Genomic DNA, 25033 nt, shown 5'->3' on the forward strand with positions numbered 1-25033 from the left:
TCTAATGATTCACACTGGTAAAGGATTCAACCACAGATGTACTCACAACAGCCTGCGACATGTTTCAGTGAGTGCACAGCAACAAATCTTTACTCAACTGTTGAGTCAGTCCCACCTGGCTGCATTTATGAAGATAATGATGTGGCTGCTGAGAAAGCCGTGCTTTAGCTATTACCTCAAAGAACCATCATCTGGTAATTGTATAAGGCCCACTTCTCTCCCACACACAGTCAGGGCATGGGGTTGGATGAGCACCGACGAAGCAGCTGGGACATGCAAGATCTGGAATTGGTCATTAACTGCCCTTATTAATTCATGACGCTCAGTGCTGCTGGCCCAGTTGAGCTCTATGATCATAAAACAAATGTCCGGTCTGGCCCAGGCATGCTTCACAAGGCTTCAAAGATTAAGTCAGCTGCCTGGTTAATTGTAAAACACCGTTAATACCACTCAAACACTATCAGCACTTGGTGCAAATGGCCTACCTCTTTATTTGTATGTTTTAAATATGCCACCGCTGTGACATGTACATTTAGTGTCCTAAAACCATGACCAAGCTTGTTCAGGGGATGAGAGAGAAGGAAAGGGTTCACTGAATAAAAATGTGCTCTCTGCACATTCTGCCACATTGGGGTGCTAGGATTTATTCATGTTACATTGAGACTGATATACATTGACAAATAGGAAGAACTGGAGTGTTTATTTTAACATTCACTGATTTTCCACTGAAGGATTTGTAGATGCTGGACAGATTGCAACAATAGTTTAACAGTGTGTGTTTGTTTGCCTGAAATATTCATTTTTAAAAATGACATGGGAAACCTAAACCCCACATAGATGAGTCTAAAACTTGAACTCTCTGAACTGCGATGCCACATTTATGTAAAACATATACCTAGAATTTCCCGTAATGAAATAAGCAATGTTTTGTCCACATAAACCCAAAAAATATGGTAACCTACAAGCAAAAATCTGTTCAACTGTATGAATAAATGTAGCTTCAGAAAGCCAGTGCAGCCCACTTGTGCCATATAATCCATTAAGGTTCGTGTACTGATAACAAGCTGCTTGAAGAAGATGCAGCTCCATCTTTAAATGGGGCTAAAGGTCAAAGATAAGCTTTCGTCACACTTTCAAATATTTACCTGAAATGATCTCCAGACCCACAAAAACAGTCATTTCAAACTGATGGGTGAATCCTTACATGCATTTACCTTTAGCATTTAGACAAACACAATAATATCAGACACCATAAAGTTGTGCCTGCTCTAATCCAGTGCTATATAAGAGCCTGAAGATACAAAACTACATATCTAAATCTTTTAATGGCATTATCCATCATAGGTGATAAAACACTTAGATGACAAGTTTTTGTTTTAGTAACAGACATCATAGGGTTTTAAGTGTTTGCATAAATCCGGATTCAACAAATTGCAAAGAAGGTAAACGTGTTTTATTTTGAGGTGCTCTGTCTCTACTGTGTTGGCAGTTTTTAATTCCTAAATATTTTTGCTGAGGTCAACTTGCAAATTTATTAAAGAGTTAGAGTAAAATAACAAAAATATTTTAATGTCTACTAAAGTGGGTGTGACAATTCATTGACTTAATCGAGGCATCAATTAATTTTTCTAAGATCCAAGATCGATCTGTCTGAGGCAAGTTGTTAATCAAATCAACCCACACCTTTATAAAATTGCTTCAAAATTAAATAGATTGATTATATCAATATTGGAAAATACCATTTGGATTGAGGCACGGTAGAGTTTTGGTACTATAACGCAAATACAACCAAGTGCATCAAAGTGGACAACACAGACCTGATGACAGCAAAAACTGATTAAACCATCATTGCAGTCCAAAGTGTGGAAACGCTGAATTCAGCAAAGACATGTGACCATACGGTGGCTAGAATGCTCTAATGCCCAACAGTGGGCTGATTTTTATGAAACTAAAATGTGAATGGATTTGCCATTAATTCTTGTTAACTTGTTTGTTCGTACATATAGACTTGATTACCTTACAAGGAATCTGGAAACTTCACCTGCACTGTTCAGAAACCAGGTATTAATCTTCAAGTCACATGGTTGAATTTTTGGCTAAAGATGTCCTTGATTGATTTTAGGTCAGTGAATCTGATTGTTCAAGATGAACCAATATCGACTATGAATCATGTGAGCAACTACAAATTAAATGAATTTAATCAGTGTTAAAATGAATGTCACCCCTAGTGTTTAAAATATTGCTTGTTTTGCAAGCTCTGTTTATTTTTTAAATATATTTTGCTCACTTAAATTGCATTCTACCTTCTAGCAATTTGAGTTCTAGCTTGATTCACCCTAAAAGTTAAATAATTGGCATGTTTGATCTGAATTTGATGGGCATCTTTTCCTTATATAAAATGTTTTTCTCATAGAAAAAAACGATTCAATGCTGAATACTATAGTGAAAATTTTCAAAAATTCACAACAGAAAGCTATTTTGAAAATTCGCAAAATGACATTAACAGTGGCTGCATCCACTGAAACGACTATATCAAGCAATCATGGAGTTGCAGCGCATGATCAGAGTCAGATCCGCCCATCAGTGGAGTCCCGTCTTCCTCCCAACACAGCTTTTCATCTGTGTCCTCACATCTGAGGCTGCAGCCAGATCGAGGTTCCAGGCATGCAGCCTGGGGACATGGGGTGCATCCTGACAGCTACAGAGTGCTTTGCAGGCCTTTATTGAGTGAATGTCAGCATCAGTGACATCATCGGGTCCCCATCCAAAGGCGAGCCGAGTCCCCCCCCACCTTCCCTGGAAATGACTTCTTCCTTGCTACAATGTGCGTTTCTCCGCGCAGAATGTTGCGAAAGAGCGCTTTCGTTTGCGCAGGCAGTGAAAGCGGATGTACAAGGCAGACCCCCCCCCCCCTCCTCCTCCCCACCAGCCACCAACAGACCATCGAAAACGCAGATGATCTGACAAAATCAGGTTCCAACAGTCTGTGACAATGATCAAAGGCTTTAATTGTACACTAAGCTGATTTGCTCGGGTCAATAATGGAGTGCACGCGCCTCTTTTCATTGTATTGCATCAGTAGGATTTACCTGAGCCTGCCTGACAGTTCGCATTATTTCCACCTTTTCTGCAAACGGAGCGCAAAGCCGAGCCGGCCCTGGCCGTTACTATATATCCACGCTGTGTGTCCACTTACCCTCTCTGGCTTTTAGCAGTACAGTGTTGGCTACTATGTTCTCAAGCTCCATCAAAGAAGTAAAATCCCAAAGGCAGAGGTCTTCTGTGCACTCGCGTCTGCAGCGTAAACAGCGTCCTTTCGTCTGGCACGACGATGCGATCGCTTCCTTCACGCCTCGTCGATATCCGAGCGAATTTCACTTACATCAAAGCCGCAAAGGATCAAACAGGATGTCGTGGATCTGCTTGCAGTGTAAGTTGGGCATGGTTCTTGTTGTGGGCTGGAAGTGCGGCGCTGCATTTCTACTCCAATCCCCCCAAAACCATTCCATGCGTAATTTGGGTGCAGAATCTCTCCACTGCAGGGAATGATCAATGTGGATGATCCGACGTGTGCTAACAAGGGTCTCTCTCTCTCTCTCTCTTTGAACAGCAGAGCGCCGGGATACCACAAGCGTTACCTTACGAAGGCTGGGGTTGGCTGAGTGCAGCTGAGAGCACATCAGCGCGCCCCCTCCTCCACCGTCCGTGCGTAATCGGAATAGGCTGGGCCTTTCTGTCACAGCGGCGTCAAGCTGCATGCACTAACTCCACCGGAGCCGAGTGGGAAAATAAAAGCACGCGCCAAAATTATTCACTGACAGTTCGCATTGGCTTCCTGCAGCCACTAACTGAGACTGACGGATGAGGCGCAGTGTAAAAAGCGGACATACACTCAACTGCATTTTATGCATTGATTCTCTTTATGAAGTTATAGGAATAACTCGCCACAGACCTCTTTGAAACTTCCGCTTCAGTTACAAAACGGAAGCGTGTTACTTTATTACTAAAAAAAAAAACTTTATCACTGTACGATTGACAGATAGTCGCCCCCTGCTGGTCAATTTTAAGATTAAAAAACTGCATAAAGCATTAAAAAAGTCACATTTCATTTGTATAACCGACAAAGGAAAATCAGACATTTCTTTACGCGTTTTTTCTGTTTTTGTGACCAAATTTGATTACAGGCTTCGGGAGGGCTTAAATCAGCCTGAAAACTACCCCCCCCCCCCCCCACACACACACACACAAACACAAAAACAAACTTTGGAATTGTGCAAAAAAACAAAAACAAATAGTTTCTCGTGTTTGAAACAAGCAATAATATAAATTTGTAAACAAGTTTGGCGCAGTAGTTAGCATTCTTGCCTCACAGCAGGAAGACCCCCGCTTCAAGTCTTGGCCGGGGGACCTGAAGCAGAACATCAATGGGGGACCTTTCTGTGTGGAGTTTGTATCTTCTCCCCGTGCATTCGTGGGTTTTCACTGGGGACTCTAGCTTCCTCCCACCTTCCAAAAACATGTTTCATAGGTTAATTGGTTACTCTAATTGACCCTAGGTGTGATTGCGGCCCTGTGACAGACTGGCGACCTGTCCAGGGTCTCCCCTGCCTTTGCCCACAAGTGGCCGGGATAGGCTCCGGCCCTGACAGGGAACAAACGGCTCAGAAGATGAATGAATACGTTTAGATTAGGAACTAGAGCTAGGTATCAAGCTCGACACTGACCAAACTATATCATGGTATTGAGTATCAAAGCAAATTCCATTCATTATCAGAGATTAAATACCCAAAAGAAGCATTTTGTCCAAGTCAGGGACTTTTATATACCTACCAGTAACTTATACTTGACTTTTTTTAAGACTATGTTCACTAATATTTACTGCACGCATTATGCTCCTTTGGTTCTTGTTTTAAAAGAACAAAAGAAAAATGTTTTTAAATTAAGACACAATTTCATCTTGTTAAAATGCATTTCTTAGTATCACATTTTTAGAAAAGATATTTTTTGGAAACCGTTATGATTTTGAACTGATACCCAGTCCTATTGGGGAGTGTACTAATGAATGTCCATACTAATAGATCCAGTGGGTGTAACATGGCAGGGTAATACCCATCCCATCTTCAATTTTTCTCTCAGGCCTGTGTGAGGTCACTGGGGTGTTTCTGGAACCTGACCCAGTGACTTTAGGGCAAGGGCGGGGTAAACCATAAACAGGTTTTCAGTCAAAAGCAAACAGAACACGAGTTTAAGACAAATATATCAGCTGCTCACCGTCATCATCTTTTTCACTCTGGAAAACCTTCTCAATGAAAGACGTTCTTCTGTGGAATAAATTTGGACTTTGAGTTGTAGTATTACACAGCTTGAACTCACATATGTACTGTATATGTGTGAATGCTGCTACAACCACAACACTAAATATAAGAGCTGAAAAAAACTGCTCGGGAATGATTTGTTCCCCTGATGGCACTGAATTCTTTCTGCAGCATCTTTAATTTTTCATTTTGTATTAAAGTAGACATTTACTTTTACAACAGCTGTTCACCCGCATCTAATTGTAGCCTATTTCAATTGTTTTACAGTCTAGGAGAAATCTTTTTGAGGTCAGAGGAAGACAGTCACTGCCTTGCATGCCCTCAGAGAGAGCAGGTAATTGAGCACAAGCAGAAAAATAAAGAATAACTCAGATTTGGAAGATGACCATATTTCAAAAGAAACAAGATGTGGGTATTATTACAGGATAGTATTCAGAATAATTTGCCAGATATTACAATACTAGCAGCACTATATATAGCTATAACCATATGTGGGGGAAAGTTGAATCGGTCCAGATTGATGTTCCTTTCCAGCATAATGTCCACTCCGTTTAAAGACAAAATATAACATATCACTTGCTGTTTAAACAAGATACTTCTCATGCAAGTAAAAATAGTTTTACTTTAAAGAACTAGATTTTTCAATACTACATTCACCGACAGTTAATTTTTGAAGAGTTTTCACATTTAAAAAGGAATAGTTTCAAAGTAACCTGCCCCAGCTTAGCTTAGCTTCATTTGCAGCCTTCACAACAAATTGGTTTCCATTATGACCTTAAAAAGTCCATTGTCATTTTCTGTTTTAAGTGTCACAAATACTCTATATTTTTTACTTTGCTGTGTAATATATATGGAAAATATTACTCATGCTCAATTCTGGGAAGCTACTAAACAGGCTTTTAATTAAATGTTTAATAATTCAAATCAAAATCTATGCAGAGGAGTGGGCGGTCTCAGACCAGGGGCCTCATTTATAAACGTTGCGTACGCACAAAAGAAGGCGTACGCCACTCTCTACGCAATAGTTGAGATTTATAAAAAGCAAACTTGACGGGAAAATGTGCGCTCCTCCACGCAAGCTCTGACCCAGGCGTACGCACAAAAACGGGTGAAATGAGAAATGGCGACACCGTCGGCAGATGGAAGAAACACGTGAAAGTGACAGTGTGTGCCAAATCGTGCCGGCATGTGTTGTGCTACACAATGTGGCACAGCTTAAAAACGTGCCTCTACCCCCTGGCGCTGATTGCTGTGTTGGCCCCGACCCTGAACCCCATCCCCACGCATTTGAGCCATTTGCTGCTGCTGTGCGCCAGCGTTTGGAAGTGATGCATCGCTTGTAAAGAAAAAGAGGTGTGGAAAATATTATTTATTTAAGAATTCCCTCATCGTGCAGTTTATTTCAGTCAGGGCGATCTTGATTTCGCCCAACTCCTTGGCCACCTCTCTGATTGAACTACTGACTTCCCTCTGCATTTCAAGGACTGCATCGGTGAGGACGCGTCCACTGCTGGAGGGTTGAGAGCCGCGTGCCGTGGAGACGCTGGGTCCAGACGGCTGCTCAGCTGCAGCATCGTAACCACTGGCCCCGCTGGAACACCCAGCAACTAAAATAAAATTGTTCTATATTAATAATCTGTAATTGTGTAGCCTGCATACATGTGACTTGACTGCATTCATTTGAATTATTTCTCTTACCTGTGTCACCCTGACCCTGGCGCGTCGGCGTCCCCTCCGTCTCAGTCAGGTGACTGAGGCGGAGGAGGACGCCGATAAGGGGGACTTAATAGGGATTCCCCAATAATAGCGGCCAGTTTCTCATCAAGAGGGGTCAGCTCCGGTGACAACACTTTTCTCCTCTTTTCCACCTCGCCAACGATAACTTCTACTTCACATTGAGTGAAGTTACGTTTTTTTGAATTCCCCTCTGTGTTTGCCATGATTTAGCAAGCCATAAATATTAATTTGTGGGCGTTTCACGGACTATTTATGGGCAACTATAGGCGTGTCATGTAGCCGCAAAAGCTGCGCAGCATTTAGAATCGGTTGTGATTTTTTAAGGGAAAGATGCGTAGGATGTGCGTGCGCACGGTTTTATAACTCCGAATATTTCTGTGCGTACGCACGTCCTATGTTTCATCCGTACGCCACTTCTGACGCAAATCCTACGCAAAGTTTTATAAATGAGGCCCCAGGTAACTGAACAGTAAAGGAAAAAATAAGCGATCTTCTTTCAGATCTTCTGCCTACAGTACCCATAATGCTGACAATCCAAGTGGTGCAGCTTTGTAGTTGAATAAAATGCCATTTACCACAGAAATTCAATTGTAGAGCCGTCAGCACAGCCAGAATTCCTACTAAAGGAGTAATGGATGGTGAGTTTTCTATTTAACAAATTGAAGGATTTTTAAGTTCACCTTATGGTTCTAATAAATATGGCAAGGGTCACTTAGCTCTAATTTTTTTTTGTTGATTTGATTTACAAATGTTGGCTGTTATGCACCTCAAATGCTAAAATATCTATTTTTAATCACTGCTGACATTACACTTCTACATTTGCTGGATTGAGAGGATCCCATGTGAAACAGGACACTTATTGAGAGGAAGTCACATGAACCTCCATCAAAAGTTTAAACTACCGGTATTTTAAAAAAAAAGCTATTTTCTCTTTATATTTTTTTATTTATGCCAAATAACAGTTCATCTATATTTATCATATTAGTATCCAAGACAAATTAGTCTTAAAAAAATAAAAAAATAAAGACTTTGACTCCTACTGGGGCGTGGTCATTGAGACATCAACCCAAATGGCTCTTTATGTGCTGAAGGTTGCAGAACCCTGCTATAGGTTAAGAAAAAAATAAATAAAAAAAAATAAAAAAGTATACGGGGTACATATAAAGATGACTGTAAAACGCATAGCTTCTCTTACACGTCACTTTATTCTAGCAGCTAATGAGGGAAATTGATCAGTATCTGAAAGATCATCCCTATAACAGAATTAACGTTTTGATTAGCCAATAGGAAGCCAGTCAAGTCACCAATAAATACTTAAATGACTAAACGCACCGCTTTCTGTGTACTTGCAGATTAAACCTTCAAAGACAAAAGATTTTTCAAGCAGGCTTTAGTAAGTGAAACTCAATTGTTTTAATGGAGAACAGGAGTGTTAGTCACTAGCAGACCCACCATCTCCAAATAAAAAGTTCACGTCATTATGATGATTGATGACAAAGTGCTGCTGTAAAAAGGCCGTCAAGTTGTAACCATTTGCTTAAACAGTTCTTACATCCCCATACAATTTAAATGAAACTATTAAGAAAAGAAAAAAAAGCAAAACAAAACAATGCAGTATTGTGCCTTACATGATTCTAGCCACAAAACAAAAGACACCCTTCAGTTAAACATAAAATCCATTTGTCTTATACAAACTAAAAGGCTTGTAAAGGGTTCAATACTCGTCCAAATTATCAGCTTTGGGTATGGAAAGGCCTCTGTCCTTCAGAGCTTGCATTTTGACTTTCTCCGTTTCCTGTTTGGCCTGCTGCTGCAACCGCTGCTCCTCCAGGATCTCCTCAATTGAAACCTGCTGCAAGACTGTGTCGCAGGGCTTATCCAAATCCTGCACAGGACACAGGAGAGTGAGGTCAAATCTTATGATCCGAAAATGTCATCAAGTTCTTTTAGGCTCTGTGCATCATTCCATGACACTAACAAAAGTTGCTAGTACTCAATGCTATGGCCTGCTCATAGTTTTGCCCAAAAAGATGCTTAAACTCCGTGGTTCAAGGACCCACGAAAAACTTGTGTGACACAAGTTCGAATGGTAAGCCACAAGCTCCCTGCACCACTCTATTCTGATGCATCCATTGTAGACAAAACGATGCATGTGCCTCTTTGTTTCCCTCATCGGAGCTGAGATCTGGCTCCAAACTATGGCTGGATAGCTCTAATATTGTTGCCGTATTCATTTCTACCACCATCATGTTAGGTTGGGGTTGTGAGGTAAACTAGCAGCAATCCTGCAATCATTTGTGTAATCATTGGTAATCTAAATTATAATTAAGAAAAAAAAAAGTAAGAAGAAGTATGCATTGTATTTATATGGAAAGAGCAAAGATTGACAATCCTCACCACTTTTCCCACCCGCTTTTCTTTTATATCATATTGAAAACCAGGAGAGAAAAATAAAAAATCTGGCTAGACCAAACAGCAAATTTGAAAAAGTTGTAAAATTAAGCCTTTTTTGTTTTTGCTAAGTAACCTTAACATGGAGGTACCTTTACAGTCAATGTGTGCGCAATTTCCTTTTTAAGCAAGTATTCATTTAGGCAGCAACTTTTCAAAAAAAAAAGTTTATAACTGTAGTAACTATATAAAGTAACAATTTACTTGCATATAAATTTAACTTGATCTTTAAATAAGAGTCACATCATTTTCTGCAGTGCGAGACCTGGATGCTTGACCACATTCAGAGTTTGATGTTTGGTGCTGTACGGAGCATCTGAGAACAAGTTCACGTAAATAAAACTTGATCCAGAAATTACATTCAAGTTTAGAACAAACTAAAAAATTGCTCTAAAACACTTACTATTTCCCCAAGCAGGACTACATTTTCTCCCCTGACGATGAAGATACCTCTGGGAATATCTCCAAATTTCTTTCCCACGTGGATACGCTCCACCGTCTGATGAAAGACTAAATTGGCTGTGGAACAAAAAAAAAAAAAAAAGAAAGAAACAAACAAATTTAGGACTATTGAAACACCGCGTAATCATATAAAAATAAAAAAATAAACCCGCATGGAAGAGTTTAGAAGATTCTCATTTTTTATTACCAAACTGATCGATGCTTCTCAGGTAACCGATTAGTGTTCTGCCATCTCGCAGCAGGACCAAGTGCTTTTCTGCGAAATTAAAAACATTTAAAAAAAATCTGCGTCCACACGGCACACGCTAATACATTGTGTCGTTTGTTTATGATTAAAAAAAGCAATTTCTATAAGGCCCAACTTACTGTCAATATCGTCAATGAGACTGGCCGTCCCTGGTACGTAATTCATGTTTAGTTGCAGTTTTCACGCGTTTAGTTGATTTCTGAACCATCAAGCCATGAATGTTTTTACCCGTTTCTATTTGACGGTGCACAGGAAGTGCTTTTATACACTTCCTGTAAACATTTAACCCCTTCCGCACCGTAATTGCGCATAGCTCGAATTTTCTAAAAATAACTGTGTAAAAATGATTTAAACAAAAGTATCATACATTTTATGATACAAAAAGAATTTTCTATAAAACATGTTTGGATTAAATGTCCCCATTTGATGATGGATGGTAACCCTTCCAACGCATGTGCCACATCAAAGATCGTAAATGAAAATTTTGAAAAGTTGCGTCACATGTTTAAAAAATACAACTGCTACAGGAGTAATTCAATAGTTGGTCTTAGCAGTAAAATATATTGAAAATAAATATCTTTAATTAAAAATATTCTAATTGTGTTCCCCGTTTCTGCGTTTTGCAATTGTAAGGTTTCATCCAGCAATTTCGATCAGAAAGTTTTAGAGAGTGACTCCTCTTTACTTGTAATGGTTCTACTCGACTTAAAGACGCAGTACCATGTCTCCAGAGTTCCGCGTCATTTATTCATTTCTTGGTTGCAATCAGGCGATCCTGACTTCTGCGGGGAAGCTGCTGCTTTGATCAGCTGTCAGATTTCTAGCGGAACCGTAAACTAGTGATAGTCTTGCTTATTTTGGAAGATGGCAAAATACGTGTAACTGATGCAGAAACCCCAAATGCAGCCAAACGGGAAAACTGGCTGGCCCTCTACTAACTCGGGAAATAGTCACGGAAGCTGCAGTAACACTATGGTAAGCGAGCAGATTAATTAAAAAAAACTTTACTGGGGGGAGGGGGTGACAGATCATATTGTGCTTTAAAGAAACAAAGATTAATTTAAAATCTCCCAACAATAAAATCCGTTTGTTCGTTCGTGCAGAAGTTCTTCGCAATGTTCATCATGCTAGCTTCATAGCTAATATAGCTAGCGGGCATTATGTAATAGTTACTGCTAGCTTATTAGTTAAGTCCTTGTTTTTAAATTACATTGACTCGAAAATATCGATTTAACACAACACTTCTGCACGTTAGGAGATCGTAGCGATCATATAGAGTTTCATGAGTTAATCATTGGTTTAGCTCAAATTATTTCATTCATTTAAACACAAGTTAACATCCATTTATTTAGTTTTCTAGAAAGACACGAGTATATGTTTATCAATGCGTTTATCATTTAAGTTTCTCAGCATCAAGTTCTCCATATCTCTATTTGAGATTTAGGATAGCTACACAAAATGGGTTGGATCACATAAAGTGAGTCGCTGTCTCGTGTCAACTTGCCTTTTACAGGATGCTCCTCAGTATCCAAGTTACCCTCCACAATACTGGTATCCGCAGTCCCACTCCACAGGGCCCTACGCAAATGCCTATCCTTCAGCGTCAGATCTGCATCCGCAGTACAATCCACAGGTACATCTCACTATACGAGCCATTCCTTTCCTTCAACATTTTAATATATTGCTCACTGTTTTGATTCTCATCAATTTCCTCATCTTTCTTTTGCACAAACACTCATAGTTGTGGTATCAAAAGTGCTGTTTTCACAGAGTGGTCAATTTCCTCTCAGGCTTGTCCCTGTTTTTCTTTTTTTACTTATTTTTTATTTTTAGGTAATGCCAGGAGGATATCCGAACGGCCATGGAGCGTACAACCATGCACAGAGTCCGTACCCGGCAAGTAGCTTCCACCCATCCAACCCCTTCTACTGTGCTGATCCAAGGAGAGCAAGTCCAAGTTCCTATCCGCACCAAGGCTGTCCGGCAGATCAAAGCAGCGAGCCGCCTCACGCTCAGCATCATCATTACACTGGTCCACACTGTCAAGGGGTGAGTTTATTTACGCATTAATGAGACACTCACATTACTTACAAAATACTTAAATAGAAGCAAAAGGTTCTTGGTTTAATATTTCAGTCTTTTTACTTATTATTATTTATATGAGTTTGCTAAAACAATCTTATGGAAGCTTGACGTATTTAAGGAATCAAACAAATCATTTTATGCATTTGACCAATCGGATGGACGCCTTCACATTGTTGACCAATCGGATGGTGCCCTTTTATGCTAGACGAGGGTTTACTTTAAAAAAAAAAATTTAAACCGTTGCAGTGAAATGGAAATGATGTTTTTGGTTGTTTTGGTGTGTTCACGTATCACCGCAAGTTATATCGTCATCGCAATATTGATCATCAATATCGCATATCACAAGTTTTCCTTATATCGAGCAGCCCAAATGTGTTTAGAAAGCACCAAAATGAGACATCCATTTCTTGTAATGTTACATTTTTGAGAATAAACATGTTTGTCTTGTTTGTGCTCTCAGGGTCCTGGATATCCTCCTGGATCATACCCACACTACAGTGAAGGTGGACATGCAATTCACTCGAATTCTCCTTACCCAACCGGCCAGGCTCTTCATCCTAATTCCCAGGCTGAAGCATGGGGACACCCCAGCCAGTATGCCCACTCACAGCAACAGTGGCAGGGAGGTCAGCAACCTCCCCAAAATCATTACGGGAATCCCGTCCGTCCACCTCATCCTCCAGCGTGGCCAGGAACCGGGACTGGTGCCCCACCACCCTATCAGCCCAAAGTAAGGCTCTGCAGCTGACGTGCATTGTGTAACAATTATTCAAGAGTCCGTAAGGAGATAAAAGCAAATATGTCTATCTTGTGTTGTTTCAGGATCAGCATCACCAACGCCCTCTGCAGGTGGGGCCTAAACCCAGGCCAACACCACCCCCTAATGGAAAGCCTGCTGAAATAACTTCTCCTCCACAAATCTACAACAAAACAGGGAGAGGTGATACTAACACCTCACAGGCTGAGCCCCCCCCATCAGCCCCAACCCAAGCTCCTGCACCGCCCGCAGGTCAGACCAGACAGCTGCCCTTGAGTGATAATCCAGGCCTTGCCAAGGTTCAGCATGTGATGACCAGAGTTCAGCTACTTCAGGAAGATGTTGACGAGTTTGTAGGCAAAAAGACAGACAAGAGCTACCGCTGTCTTGAGGAACTTCTGACCAAAGAGCTGTTAGAGCTGGACTCCGTGGAGACTCAGGGACAGGACAATGTTCGACAAGCACGGAAAGAAGCCGTGCAGAGAATTCAGGCCATACTTGACCAACTAGAGAAGAAAGCCTTCTGAAGCGGGCTCAATTAACTTGCTTGTGGACCACCAAGTTTTCTTATGTTCTCTAAGATCTTCCTTGACAAAAGTCCTGCTCTGCAGAACTATAACAATGTTCTTTTTTCTACCTTAAAAACATTATATGAAGAAATTACAGACCGAAGGAAGAGTTAGATGAAATTTGAAGGGAACTTAAAATCAGACCTACACATGAATGCCATGTCTTTTGTTTTCAAATCTACTCCTAATACAGATAAGATTACGGTCAAAGTTCTGCTTTGTCTCCATTTATTTGTTTTCACACTTTCGCATAGAAAAAGATGAAATCATTGTTAAATTCATTTAGATGGCCTCACTTGTTTGTTTGTTTTTTCAGGTTAAAAAATTGAAAAAGTTTATTTTTTAAAATCTCAGCAGCATTTCATATTTCTGGTTTAGCAAAGTCTGTTTTTCCATGTTGGTCTAGTTAAAGAAAGTGCCATCTTTCAGAAAATAGTTTTTTAAGTCTTGGAAGAACAACAACAAAAAATGTCTAAAAAATACAACAAGTTTTGCATGGAAATGTCTCTGTTATGTGTTAATCTGTCAGCTATGATGATGGAATTCTGACAAAACAATTGCTATAATTATTAAAAAAGAAAATAGTAAAATGATTAAAATATTTTTATGAGTTTGTAATCCAATTGATTTTATTTTGCTGCAACTATGTAATTGCCTCAGAACTGGCAGAAGGCTGCCTCCAAGTGCAGCAGGGTTATTGGCTCATCTGTGCACACACAGGTAGCAATACACAACCTTAGGCTACGAGTCACAGACACTGCTTCCAATCTGGAGTCATCAAGTGTAATAACCCTATCAAGACTTCTAGACCCCAGATGTAAAATACTTGGATTTTTGAGTTCCTTAAGGTGTGGTGAAGCAGTGAACAATTTGAAAATGGAACGTCCTGCTGTGATTGGGCGCACATCTACTGAGTCACAGCCTGGACCCTCTTCACAACAGTTATCGGTATCCACTTCAGGCATGTTGTGTTCAAGTATATCCGTTTATTTTTGCACGTATTTCTTTGAAAGTTACGTACTGATTTGTACTTGACTACTCAAATCAAATCTGTTGGTTCTTTGATAACATGTGGCAGCAGCTGGACAAGGATGTTGGCAAGAAGACGAACAACGCCACAGCAGATTCTATTATTGAAGTCCAGAGATCCCTTGCTGAGAGCAACTTGCCAAGGACCCAGGATCCCTTGCAGTATTGAACCCATCATAAAACCAATTTCCCAAACCTCTTCAGGCTGTCCCTACAGTTTTTATGCACTCCCACATCATCAGTGCCATGTGAACGAGTGTTCTCAAAGCTCGAGAACTTGCCTCCAAAAAAATGTAATAGGCTGAATGCCAAAACACTTGAAAAACTTTTTTTTTTATAAAAATTCTGTGGAAAGAAATACCCCCCCACTCAGAGAATATGTAACTGAGCAACATTACATCCACACTGTGGCTTTGTCACATTATAACACACATTCACATTATTTGACATTTTATATGTTACATATTTTTCACTAAGATTTATTTAATCAGGATGTGGGTGAACAATTGTTTTCAGTCCAGCAGGAGTCAGTATTGAGTGACACAGGAACAATACTGTTTGTGTAACGTGCCAAAACGCTCACGAGGTTTCATCTATTCATCACTAGCAATAATTCTTGGTAATGAAGGCAGTGAGGCACAAACAATACTTCACGCTGAGTGAGGCTCAATGCAGTGTTTAAGTATGCAGTGGTTGATTGAGTGAATGAGAGCCAGGTGTGCAGCATCCAGGAAGTGTGCGCAGGGGTTGCTGGGAGGTGAAGTGCATTCAGTTCTCTGGAGACTGCGGGGAGACAGAGCTCTAATATGGTGTCCGACTTCTGACAGTAACAATCCATTTGAAAGTGGGTTTTCCCATGGATTTTCTCTTGTTCCTAATAGGTACATGTTGAAGCACTAGCCTGCCATACAGAGCTCTTATTCTATCTTTTCATCTAGAGGAATGCTATTTGGACCCAAAAGCGCAACATGCTGAAGGCTTCGGTTTCTCATGCTGGAGTAAAATAGGTTTTTGCTATAGTTTAAGAATGTCACAGATTTTTTTGGGGGTAAAAAAATCTGTAAGAGTAAGAAAAATGGGGTTACAAGCAAACATCTAGAAACTCTTTTTACTTACAAATGCTAATGTGGAAACAAAAGGATTTTGCCTATTTAAATTGAATAAATTCTGGGGGAAAAACAACTATTTTCATTATGGTTTGACGCCTATTTCAGGGGTTTTTTAGCACCCTAATGTAGTTTTTAAATCTGATAATGTGAATATTGTTTTAGAAAATGCAGCTTCCTTAAAGCAGTTTCAAGTCCTCCAGGACTCCTGCTCTGTAGGCATTACCTGTTGTAATGCTCCAACACACCTGACTTAAATAACAAATAACCAATGAGCTGATTTGAATAATTGAGTCCTTCATTGTGTTTCCCCATTATAATAATCCCGTGTAGTTTCCCATTCAAAAGCATGCTAGGCCTTCTTTGAACAAATAGGTAAGGAGGTGTTACACAGTGCAAGTGTGGAGGCTGAACAAACAGGAAGACAGGACAGAAAATAAACAAAATCAAAGTTCTCTTCAGTCTCAAATGCAGTTTCTTTATTTTTTATTTGTATTTGTATTTTTTTTAGGTCTATTTAGCCTATGTTTGTCTGTCATGAATTTAAAAAAAAAAACACTGCAAGATTCAACCAGAGGAAAGGCAAGTGTTTAGCTTTCATTTCTGATGCAGTGTCACTATTTTCTTTTAGAATTTGGCTTTGTGTTCTGTGGGGGTGGGGTGGGACATGCTTACTGGTACTTGACTTATTTGAATAAATGGGACAATTTTTATCTTTTAATAAACTGCCTAATCTTGCTTCTATCACAGCATTACAATCATTTCAATGTTGCCATGACAAAAGATTAATGTCAGCACTCAGTTTCTCCAGGAATATTTAATTACTATCAATGTTAAAAAAAATCATCTAACAATTTTAAATTATTTTAAAAGAAATTAATCAGTCGTAAATAAAACTTACGCACGTAACTAAAAATGTCACTTTTTAATCAAATTTCTACGGTGGCCCAGAAGGGTCACAACACAACACATTAACTTTACACACAACACATTAACTTAATTATATCCAACCAGAACAAGACCCAGCACATTTACTACTCAAAGTGCTGCTCTTATTGATAATATATTTACAATATTAGAATACAGAAAGATGTGGAAATCAATTATAATTTTTTTTTTTTTAGAAATATTTATGACTTTACAATAAGAACTGCGGATTTTGTAATTTCAATAAACAAATTTGCCAAATGCCCTTGTTTAAAAACCGTTCTACAAAATACTCGAAAAATAAACTCAAAACAATTCTTAAAACAAAGGACAAGAGAAATTGAACAGATACAAGTTATACAAAGTTATACAAAAATAAACTAACTGAAATAACATGGCACAGTAAAAAAGTGTACTTTAATAATCTACTGAATGACAATAAAAAGAACATGAGAGTTAGATTTTTAATATTATAAGGACCCAGCTGGTCCACTACTGCCCCATACGCCGTACGACTGAACAGTCTCAAAGAGGGAGAAGCAAAGAGAGAGGCATATTGCATAATCTCCTTTCCAGCATCAAAGCCCATTTATTTGAACACACCACAAACAGCCAAACAGCATGGACCTTACTTCTGCTCCCAGCCCTCTCACTCATTGTTTTCACCCAAGATTTCCCACTTCCCATGAGTCTTAGGGGCTGAAGGCAGGGCTAACCCCCAGGTCGCTACACTGCCCCCACCTAAGAGGGTTAAGTGTCCCCACGACCCTCACTTAGCTGAGAACCAAATGTGACCGAACGCCCTCTTACATGTGCACCCCAAATGGAGACTGGATTTCATAAAGGTTAAGAATATACAATTTATTAAAAACTTGACACAAATTCCATAAAAGAGAAAGTTAAAATAGACTCGGACAGTTGGACCGCACTCCAACACTGCATGAGGGCGGCTGCCTCCTGGATCGCCTCAGCCCCACTGCACTGGCGGGTAGCCACAAACACCACCAAGGGAGATCTCTGATCCAACTCTCACCAGGAGCACCTGCTCAGGGCCCAAATGCACACAAAAACAAAACACACCACAACCCAAACAGTGATTAAAAGAAAATACAAAACAGAAGAGGTGCACCTGAGCAGGTCACCACTAATTTATGGGCTGAAAACAGGGGGGGTCCCCCTTACACAATACTAAATATGGCACCCACCAGCTACCATAAGGATAAAAGGAGGAGGCAGCCACCTTCAGCCAGGTCCAGACACCAAGATACTAAAAATGAGCACAAAACAGTTTAAAAAAATGGATAAAAGCAAGGGTGTCAAGCTTGATTAAAACATTAAAACAATAACTAAAAACACTAAGCAAAACAGCAGTGGCAACTCTCTCATGCCCCAGGGTCAGAACTCATGCCACCACCAAGGCCAAACCAGGAAACCAGCACCTAGATGGAACTCCCACTGCTGCTATTTATCAGCCTTGTGAGCCAATCACAGCTCAACAGACAGGTGCTGGCCATGAATGTTCATCTATGGAACACCATGAGGGACAAACTACCACCCACAGCCCTGTCTGTCACACAAACAACACTGACAGCAAAACACACTGACTGAAGACTCACACTCACAATTCTGGGTTCCAACCACCACCGTGTGACAGTCTTCCTCCCAGCTAGCTGGGTTCGCACACCTGTTACTGACACAGTTCCGTGCCAGTAGGTGCCCAGCCAGCAGAATCAAGCATAGTCGCCGCAGCAGTTGAAACACCACCCTCGGGGGGGATATCATCGCCTTGGGGGAGTAGACTCTCACCGAGCGAAGAGCTGCACATCAACGGCGAAGGTCCCCAGGCGTTCGTCGTCTTTACGGTGACAAAACTCCAACTGCTGTCGGTTCCGTTGAACCCTGCTCTCCAAAGCGTTGCTCTAATGCTGCTGTCAGTGTCGAGAGGTCTCGCAGCTCCGCGGAAGAGAGGTCCAGCAGTACTTCGAGTGTAGGGCCCTCCAACGCCAGGCCTGGATGTGTAACAAGTCTCCCCGGGACTCCAGCCCTTATAGCCGGCCGCCATGTTGACCTGAGCCAGGTGTGGTTCCAGTGGTGTTAAGCCATTGCATCGCGAAAGTTCGACTGGGCTGAGCTACATCATCACAGACGGTTCTGGACGGTTCATCACTGGCGTGGAAACTCGACTCGCAGGGACAGGCTGCAGATGACAGCGGCTACTCGTACCATCAGGGAGATGATTTCGCCCTTACTCCTCCCTTGTCCCAGAGTGGCCTCCAGGATGTGAATTTGTTGCTCCATCTCAGCCACCTCTCGCTCCATGTCGTAGCTCTCCATGGCGAAGCAGCATCGGCTAAGGATCCCACTTCTAACACCAACGTAATGACCCAGCTAGTACGTTACTGTTGCAGGGACCGAGGACCGAGCTGCTAATTAACTATCTACTTTGAAGGACTGTCCATGCCACATATACTGCACAACTCCAATCTCCCATAACGAGCTTAACTGAGCTTAACTTCTGCATCTGGCTGTTCATAGAAAAAGTCTTTAGCTTCTTCCTCACTGTCATTGGTAAGACTGTAGCACTGAATTATGGTCATATTCATGTCTCCCTCTCATGCTGATTTTAATCAATCTACTGTTGACAGGTTTCCATTCAATCAGACTTTTCTCTGTTCCTTTCTTTAAAATGATGGCAACTCCTTCTTGATGCTTATTGTCCTCTCTGACTGAATACAGTAGTGTTTCTCCTGTTGATGTCATGACTTTGCCGGATCCTATCCATCTGGTTTCACTAACGCCTAAAATATGAAGATTATATCGACGCATCTCTGATGTCACTTGTGCCAATATTCATGTTTGTCATATTGTTTGTACATTCCAGAATCCTAATCTGGTCTTCGTTTTAGTGCTCAAGACTTCAATCTTCCTGTCAGTGGCCCCAAAGCTTGGTTTTTACCATTGTCACTAGCCGCGGTTACATGGGCAAAATATCTTGATCGGATCAATGGTCAGTTAATTCAGTCTCAATAATCAGAAATGCACACAACCTGTTTTACAAATGCACACGCTCCGATTCACAAATGTCATTTTATGCCAACGTGAAAAATAAATTCGGAAATACACACCCTGTGTTTCACAAACACACAGATTGTGTTTCACAAATGCACACTAAATGTTTTACAAATGCACAATAAGTGTTTCCATATGCACATGGGCACAGAAAACCTTTTTCTGATTAGAACAAACGTTCCCATGGCTCACAATGAATAATTTGGACATGCGCAGTAGTGTAAAATCAGTTTAACTGTGGGTCGCTTCCAAATGAAGTGGCCAGGTGGGGGACAAGGGCGAGGGGTGGAATCTACTTTATAAAACTTTTTTAAAAGTCATTCATAACCTAAATTTTATTGAAGGTATAAAAATCATGCTTTTGTTGGGTTAATTTTGTGAGAAATGCCCAAATAAAAAATGGGAACACAAAACAATGTTGTCACTAAGGTGACAGTTGGTTTAGTCGACAGAATTGATGCCTTCGTGAGGACATTTATGCTAAATGCCAAGAACATCTGAAATATAGACAAAAAATGTCTAAGCCATCTGGTGCCTAATTTAGAGAGAAAAGAAAAGAAGAAGAGGAGAAAAGAGATAAAGAAAAGGCTAGATGCACGTTTTCTAATGCTACCTGGCCCTGCAACAACAACGTTGCCGAGAAAAACCTTTTTTTGGTCGATGACCAAAACTGAAGTAGGCCCAAATGTTGCAAATAACATCATTTTTAATATTTTCTTTTTAAACATTTTTAAGATTTTCTTCTTAAACGTTTGCTCTGCCATAACTTGTAACAACATTAGTTATGATTCGTGTGTCTGTCTGCTCTGCTGTAACACAAAGGTTTTTTTGTGTTTTACTGTTGCATACTTAGTTCATAAATGTTTTTGAGCTGTGATGGTAGCATGCTGCTGCTGCTGCTGTTGCTGATGCCACAACATGCTAATGGGGCAAATACTGTAACTTCAGAATGTGCATTACTTTAATACTCATTTGTGGCAGCCTAAACGTTTTCACAATGTTTTATTATTTTTTTTTTTACCAGTTAACTATGGATTTAGGGGTTAATTTTAAGCCTGCATGTTTGAATTTTATTTTTTATTTATTTACAAATGTTGGGTTATATTATTAGTCAATAGAATTTTCATATATCTGTTGGTAGTTTTAAAGATAAATATTTACCATTTACTGCAACTCTATGGTGACAAAACATAATTTAACAGGTCATAACTAAAAATGTGCCAATCAAAGGATTGAAGACAGCAAAAATGAGCTCATTTTTCTTCTCTGAAGCAGAGATCCATATAGAGCATGACAATTTAAATTTCCAATTCATAAATGTTTTTTATAAGGCCTATATTGCAGATGAGGAGCTGAAGGAGCAATGCGAGGCACTAGATGACATATTGCATTTTGAAGGGAACTGTGATTTGGACAGTAGAGATTGAACAAGTCCTGAACAAGCGTTCAGGACTTGTTCACGACTCCAAGTCTCCTTGAGCTTATCACGTTAATGTCAGAAATATATCCCAACTTTTGGACTGCTCTCAGGATTGCACTCACCTTGCCAGTCACTGTGGCTCAAGCAGAGAGGAACTTTTCAAAACTCAAGTTGATCAAGTCACTAACCTTGCCGTTGTTAGTATCAATCATTCAGTAGGGGAGCAGATTTCATATGATGACGTTATTGACAAGTTTGCATCAAGGAAGGCTAAAGTTAGATTTTAGTCAGTGTTTTCTGTTCTTAGTGCTATGGTGCTGCAGTTATATTTATTTTAGCATGTTATTTGTGTGATAAAAGATTTGTGCTTTATATTATTTATTTTATATTATTTATTCAATATTGTGTTTGATTAAGTATTTTTCTACCTAACTGTATTTTTGGTTATGGTCTTTTTTTAATGTTCTGATAACTGTTATAATGCGGTGCAGAATTCTGATAAATGTCTTCTTTTTATTATCTTTTTTTAATTATCAATTTCTTAATTTCAATGACAATAAAATTTTTCAGTTGACATGGACAAAGGGACTCTATGGGGGGGGGGGGGGGGGGCACCTACTAGCCCTGTGCCAAACCCCCAACCTGGAGGTCCAGTGGACTGCTCTTAGTCTGGCCTCTACCCTTCAATCTTTCTGGCATGGGACACCCTACCAGGAGCACAAAGCTCCTGCCAGCATAGCTATCCAGGTCAGCAAGACACGCAAGCCCCCCAACCATGACAAGGTGTCAGTCCATGGGCACCCATTACAGGTGGTCTCATACAGACGGGAGTTTTTAAAATATATATAGATATATATTTAATATTTTACACAATACAAAAATGGCACAGGCCTAAATTAAGATGGGGTCAACTTAACAAAGTTGGACACCGTGGAGACTCACAGACAGGACAATGTTCAACAAGCACGGAAAGAAGCCGTGCAGAGAATTCAGGCCATACTTGACCAACTAGAGAAGAAAGCCTTCTGAAGCGGGCTCAATTAACTTGCTTATGGACCACAAAGTTTTCTTATGTTCTCTAAGATCTTCCCTGAAAAAAGTCCTGCTCTGCAGAACTGTAACAATGTTTTTTTTTCTACCTTAAAAACATTATATGAAGAAATTACAGACCGAAGGAAGAGTTAGATCAAATTTGAAGGGAACTTAGAATCAGACCTACACATGAATGCCATGTCTTTTGCTTTCAAATCTACTCCTAATACAGATAAGATTACGGTCAAAGTTCTGCTTTGTCTCCATTTATTTGTTTTCACACTTTCGCATAGAAAAGATGAAATCATTGTTAAATTCACTTAGATGGCGCACTTGTTTATTTTTTTTTCCAGGTTAAAAAATTGAAAAAGTTTATTTTTTGAAATCTCAGCAGTATTTCATAATTTTGGTTTAGCAAAGTCTGTTTTTCCATGTTGGTCTAATTAAAGAAAGTGCCATATTTCAGAAAATAGCTTTATAAGTCTTGGAAGAACAACAACAAAAAATGTCTAAAAATACAACAGGTTTTGGATGGAAATGCAAATGTTATCTCATGTGTTAATCTGTCAGCTATGATGCACATTTTCAGTATTGGACTGTAATTCTGACAAAACAATTGCTATATTTGTTGAAAAAGAAAATAGCAAAATGAGTAAAATATTTTCATGAGTTTATGATCCAATGGATTTTATTTTGCTGCAACTGTGTAGTAATCAATCTGAAAGTGGGTTTTCCAGTGGATATAATAGGCACATGTTAAAGCGCTACCCTGCCATATGGAGCTCTTATTCTATCTTCTCATCTAGTGGAAAGTTGTGCAGCCCCACACCAGCATTCAGATCTCAAAATAGACTGCTATTTGGATGCAAAAGCTACACAGGCTGAAGGCTTGGGTCCTCATGCTGGATTTATTCGGAGGTTCATGTGTCCTTAATTCATACAGAGCTCACTTCTATAGTGAGCAAATTGTAGGTAAATTGGCCTAAAACTAAACCACTTTGGCCATTTAGTGAGTTCAGTTTTACTTGTTGGCTCAGAAACATTCTCATAGAAAGAATTCTTCCTCCAGGAGTGCATTTTGAAAGCAGTTGCAGCATTATTTGATTTAAACATTTAAAAGATGTCGGGAGTGTCTAAAGTTCATCCATGCTGGAAGGATGAAAAACCCCATCGGAAAGTGGAGATAGACCTGAGTTCACCTGGATTAGCAGTGTTTGAGCTGGAAAGACTCCTATTCACAGGCAAAGCCATCATCAGTCATGCGGATGAAGTGTGGCCAAGGCTTTATATTGGTGACCAGTAAGTAAAATAAGTCGTCTCTATAGTTTAAGAAGGACGTAATAGTTTTTGTTTGTTTGTTTGTTTTTGTGGAGCTGAACTTGTAAGTAAAAGAAAGTGTTGGTTTATGTTTGTAAAATGGGACTGATCATAAATGAGATTTGTGAGCAGAAGTAACCCTGCACCTCTGAAGCTGCATTCCACATCAGGAATTCGTGTAAGCTATAGCTCTACCATCTGAAAGTTTCCAGCAATGCCAGCAAATGAAAACATGTCTCGGCTGAAACATTTTTGAATTTACAAGCTTGAAAAATTACTCTTCACTTGACTGTGTCATTGTGAGAAACTGCATGCACCTATTTTGGAAACTTGCTGTGACATCTGCCTGTTATCAGATATGTTTGAGTAAATACAAATTGATCCTTCTGTTTTTTTTTTTTATCAGGCATAGTGCAGAGAACCTGGCTGATCTATCCACCCATAGGTTCACCCACATCTTGAACGCAGCTCACAGTAGACGAAAAGGAAAACCAGAGTATTATGAGGGAATGAACGTCACATACATGGGCATAGAGGCCAGAGACTCCTGTAAATACGACATGAGCATCAGCTTTCAGACAGCTGCAGATTTCATTCACACAGCTTTGAACAGAGGAGGTACAAAAAAAGAAAAAAAAAGAAATGTGCTACTTTTAAATCTTGTGTTTGGTAGTAATAATAATTCATTTTGTTTTTCAGGCAAAGTACTGGTGCATTGTCATGTGGGAGTGAGCCGTTCTGCCACCCTGGTCCTTGCTTACCTGATGCTCAAGCAGAATCTGACTTTAGTGGAGGCGATTTGTACAGTGAAAGACAGCCGAGGGGTGATTCCCAATCGAGGCTTCCTCAGACAGCTCATTAAGCTGGATGGACAGCTCTTTGGCAAACACTGAACCCTTTACAATAGTTTTACCAACCAAGTGCTCAGCCTAGAACCTACGGAAAAACCAAAGCATTTTGGACATTACAAATAATTTCCAAGAAGTTCCTGACTTCAGTTTATTCAGTTCATAAATAGCTTATTTGCCTCTTTTTTCTTAACATTTTCTCTTTTTTTTCATTTTTATTGGGTGGAGTTTTTTTATGGTTCTTAAAACTGAAATCTGGTAGACCTTTAAGATGTTTTAGAATGAAATCCTCAGACTGCTTATTAAAAAATTTAGTAACAAAAAATAGGGTTACAATCAAACATCTAGAAACTCTTTTTACTTAGAAATGCTATTGTGGAAACGGAAGGATTTTACCTGTTTAAATTGAATAAATTCTCAAAAAACAAACTGTTTTCATTACTCTTTGACGCCTATTTTATGGGTTTTTTAGCACCCTAATGTAGTTTTTAAATCTGATAATGTGAATATTGTTTTAGAAAATGCAGCTTCCTTAAAGCAGTTTCAAGTCCTCCAGGACTCCTGCTCTGTAGGCATTACCTGTTGTAATGCTCCAACACACCTGACTTAAATAACAAATAACCAATGGGCTGATTTGAATAATTGAGTCCTTCATTGTGTTT

At 39.8% G+C, this 25033-nt stretch overlaps 4 protein-coding genes and 1 long non-coding RNA gene across 5 annotated transcripts in view; 2 read left to right on the top strand and 3 right to left on the bottom strand.

Moving 5' to 3' along the window:
• grk5l (G protein-coupled receptor kinase 5 like) overlaps positions 1–3993 on the bottom strand; it is a 33111-nt gene extending 29118 nt beyond the window's left edge. Inside the window, exon 1 of the mRNA XM_004072698.5 lies at positions 3197–3993. Coding sequence (XP_004072746.1) covers positions 3197–3248 — 52 coding nt within the window. The 5' untranslated portion in view covers positions 3249–3993. The remainder of the gene's footprint in view (positions 1–3196) is intronic.
• Positions 3994–8441: 4448 nt separating this feature from the next.
• lsm1 (LSM1, U6 small nuclear RNA associated) lies at positions 8442–10874 on the bottom strand. Its single transcript, XM_004072516.5, has 4 exons — positions 10332–10874; positions 10153–10221; positions 9907–10022; positions 8442–8937 (listed from the first exon to the last, which is right to left on the bottom strand). Exons 1-4 carry the CDS (start codon positions 10375–10377, stop codon positions 8767–8769), a joined length of 402 nt encoding a protein of 133 aa, XP_004072564.1. The 5' UTR covers positions 10378–10874; the 3' UTR covers positions 8442–8766.
• A 33-nt stretch (positions 10875–10907) lies between these two features.
• bag4 (BCL2 associated athanogene 4) lies at positions 10908–14241 on the top strand. Its single transcript, XM_004072697.5, has 5 exons — positions 10908–11187; positions 11726–11845; positions 12046–12261; positions 12758–13027; positions 13120–14241. Exons 1-5 carry the CDS (start codon positions 11098–11100, stop codon positions 13579–13581), a joined length of 1158 nt encoding a protein of 385 aa, XP_004072745.1. The 5' UTR covers positions 10908–11097; the 3' UTR covers positions 13582–14241.
• A 3290-nt stretch (positions 14242–17531) lies between these two features.
• LOC105354762 (uncharacterized) lies at positions 17532–18017 on the bottom strand. Its single transcript, XR_002873925.2, has 2 exons — positions 17891–18017; positions 17532–17727 (listed from the first exon to the last, which is right to left on the bottom strand). It is a non-coding gene; the product is annotated as an uncharacterized LOC105354762 (long non-coding RNA).
• Positions 18018–23096: 5079 nt separating this feature from the next.
• Positions 23097–24800, top strand: LOC101159679 (dual specificity protein phosphatase 26-like). The gene is made up of 3 exons (XM_004072696.5): positions 23097–23505; positions 23930–24141; positions 24223–24800. Exons 1-3 carry the CDS (start codon positions 23327–23329, stop codon positions 24414–24416), a joined length of 585 nt encoding a protein of 194 aa, XP_004072744.1. The 5' UTR covers positions 23097–23326; the 3' UTR covers positions 24417–24800.
• Positions 24801–25033: the final 233 nt, after the last annotated feature.

This window comes from Oryzias latipes, chromosome 9 (genome assembly GCF_053564925.1).
Source record: "Oryzias latipes strain Hd-rR chromosome 9, Olatipes_Hd-rR_3.1".
Classification (NCBI taxonomy): Eukaryota; Metazoa; Chordata; class Actinopteri; order Beloniformes; family Adrianichthyidae; genus Oryzias; species Oryzias latipes.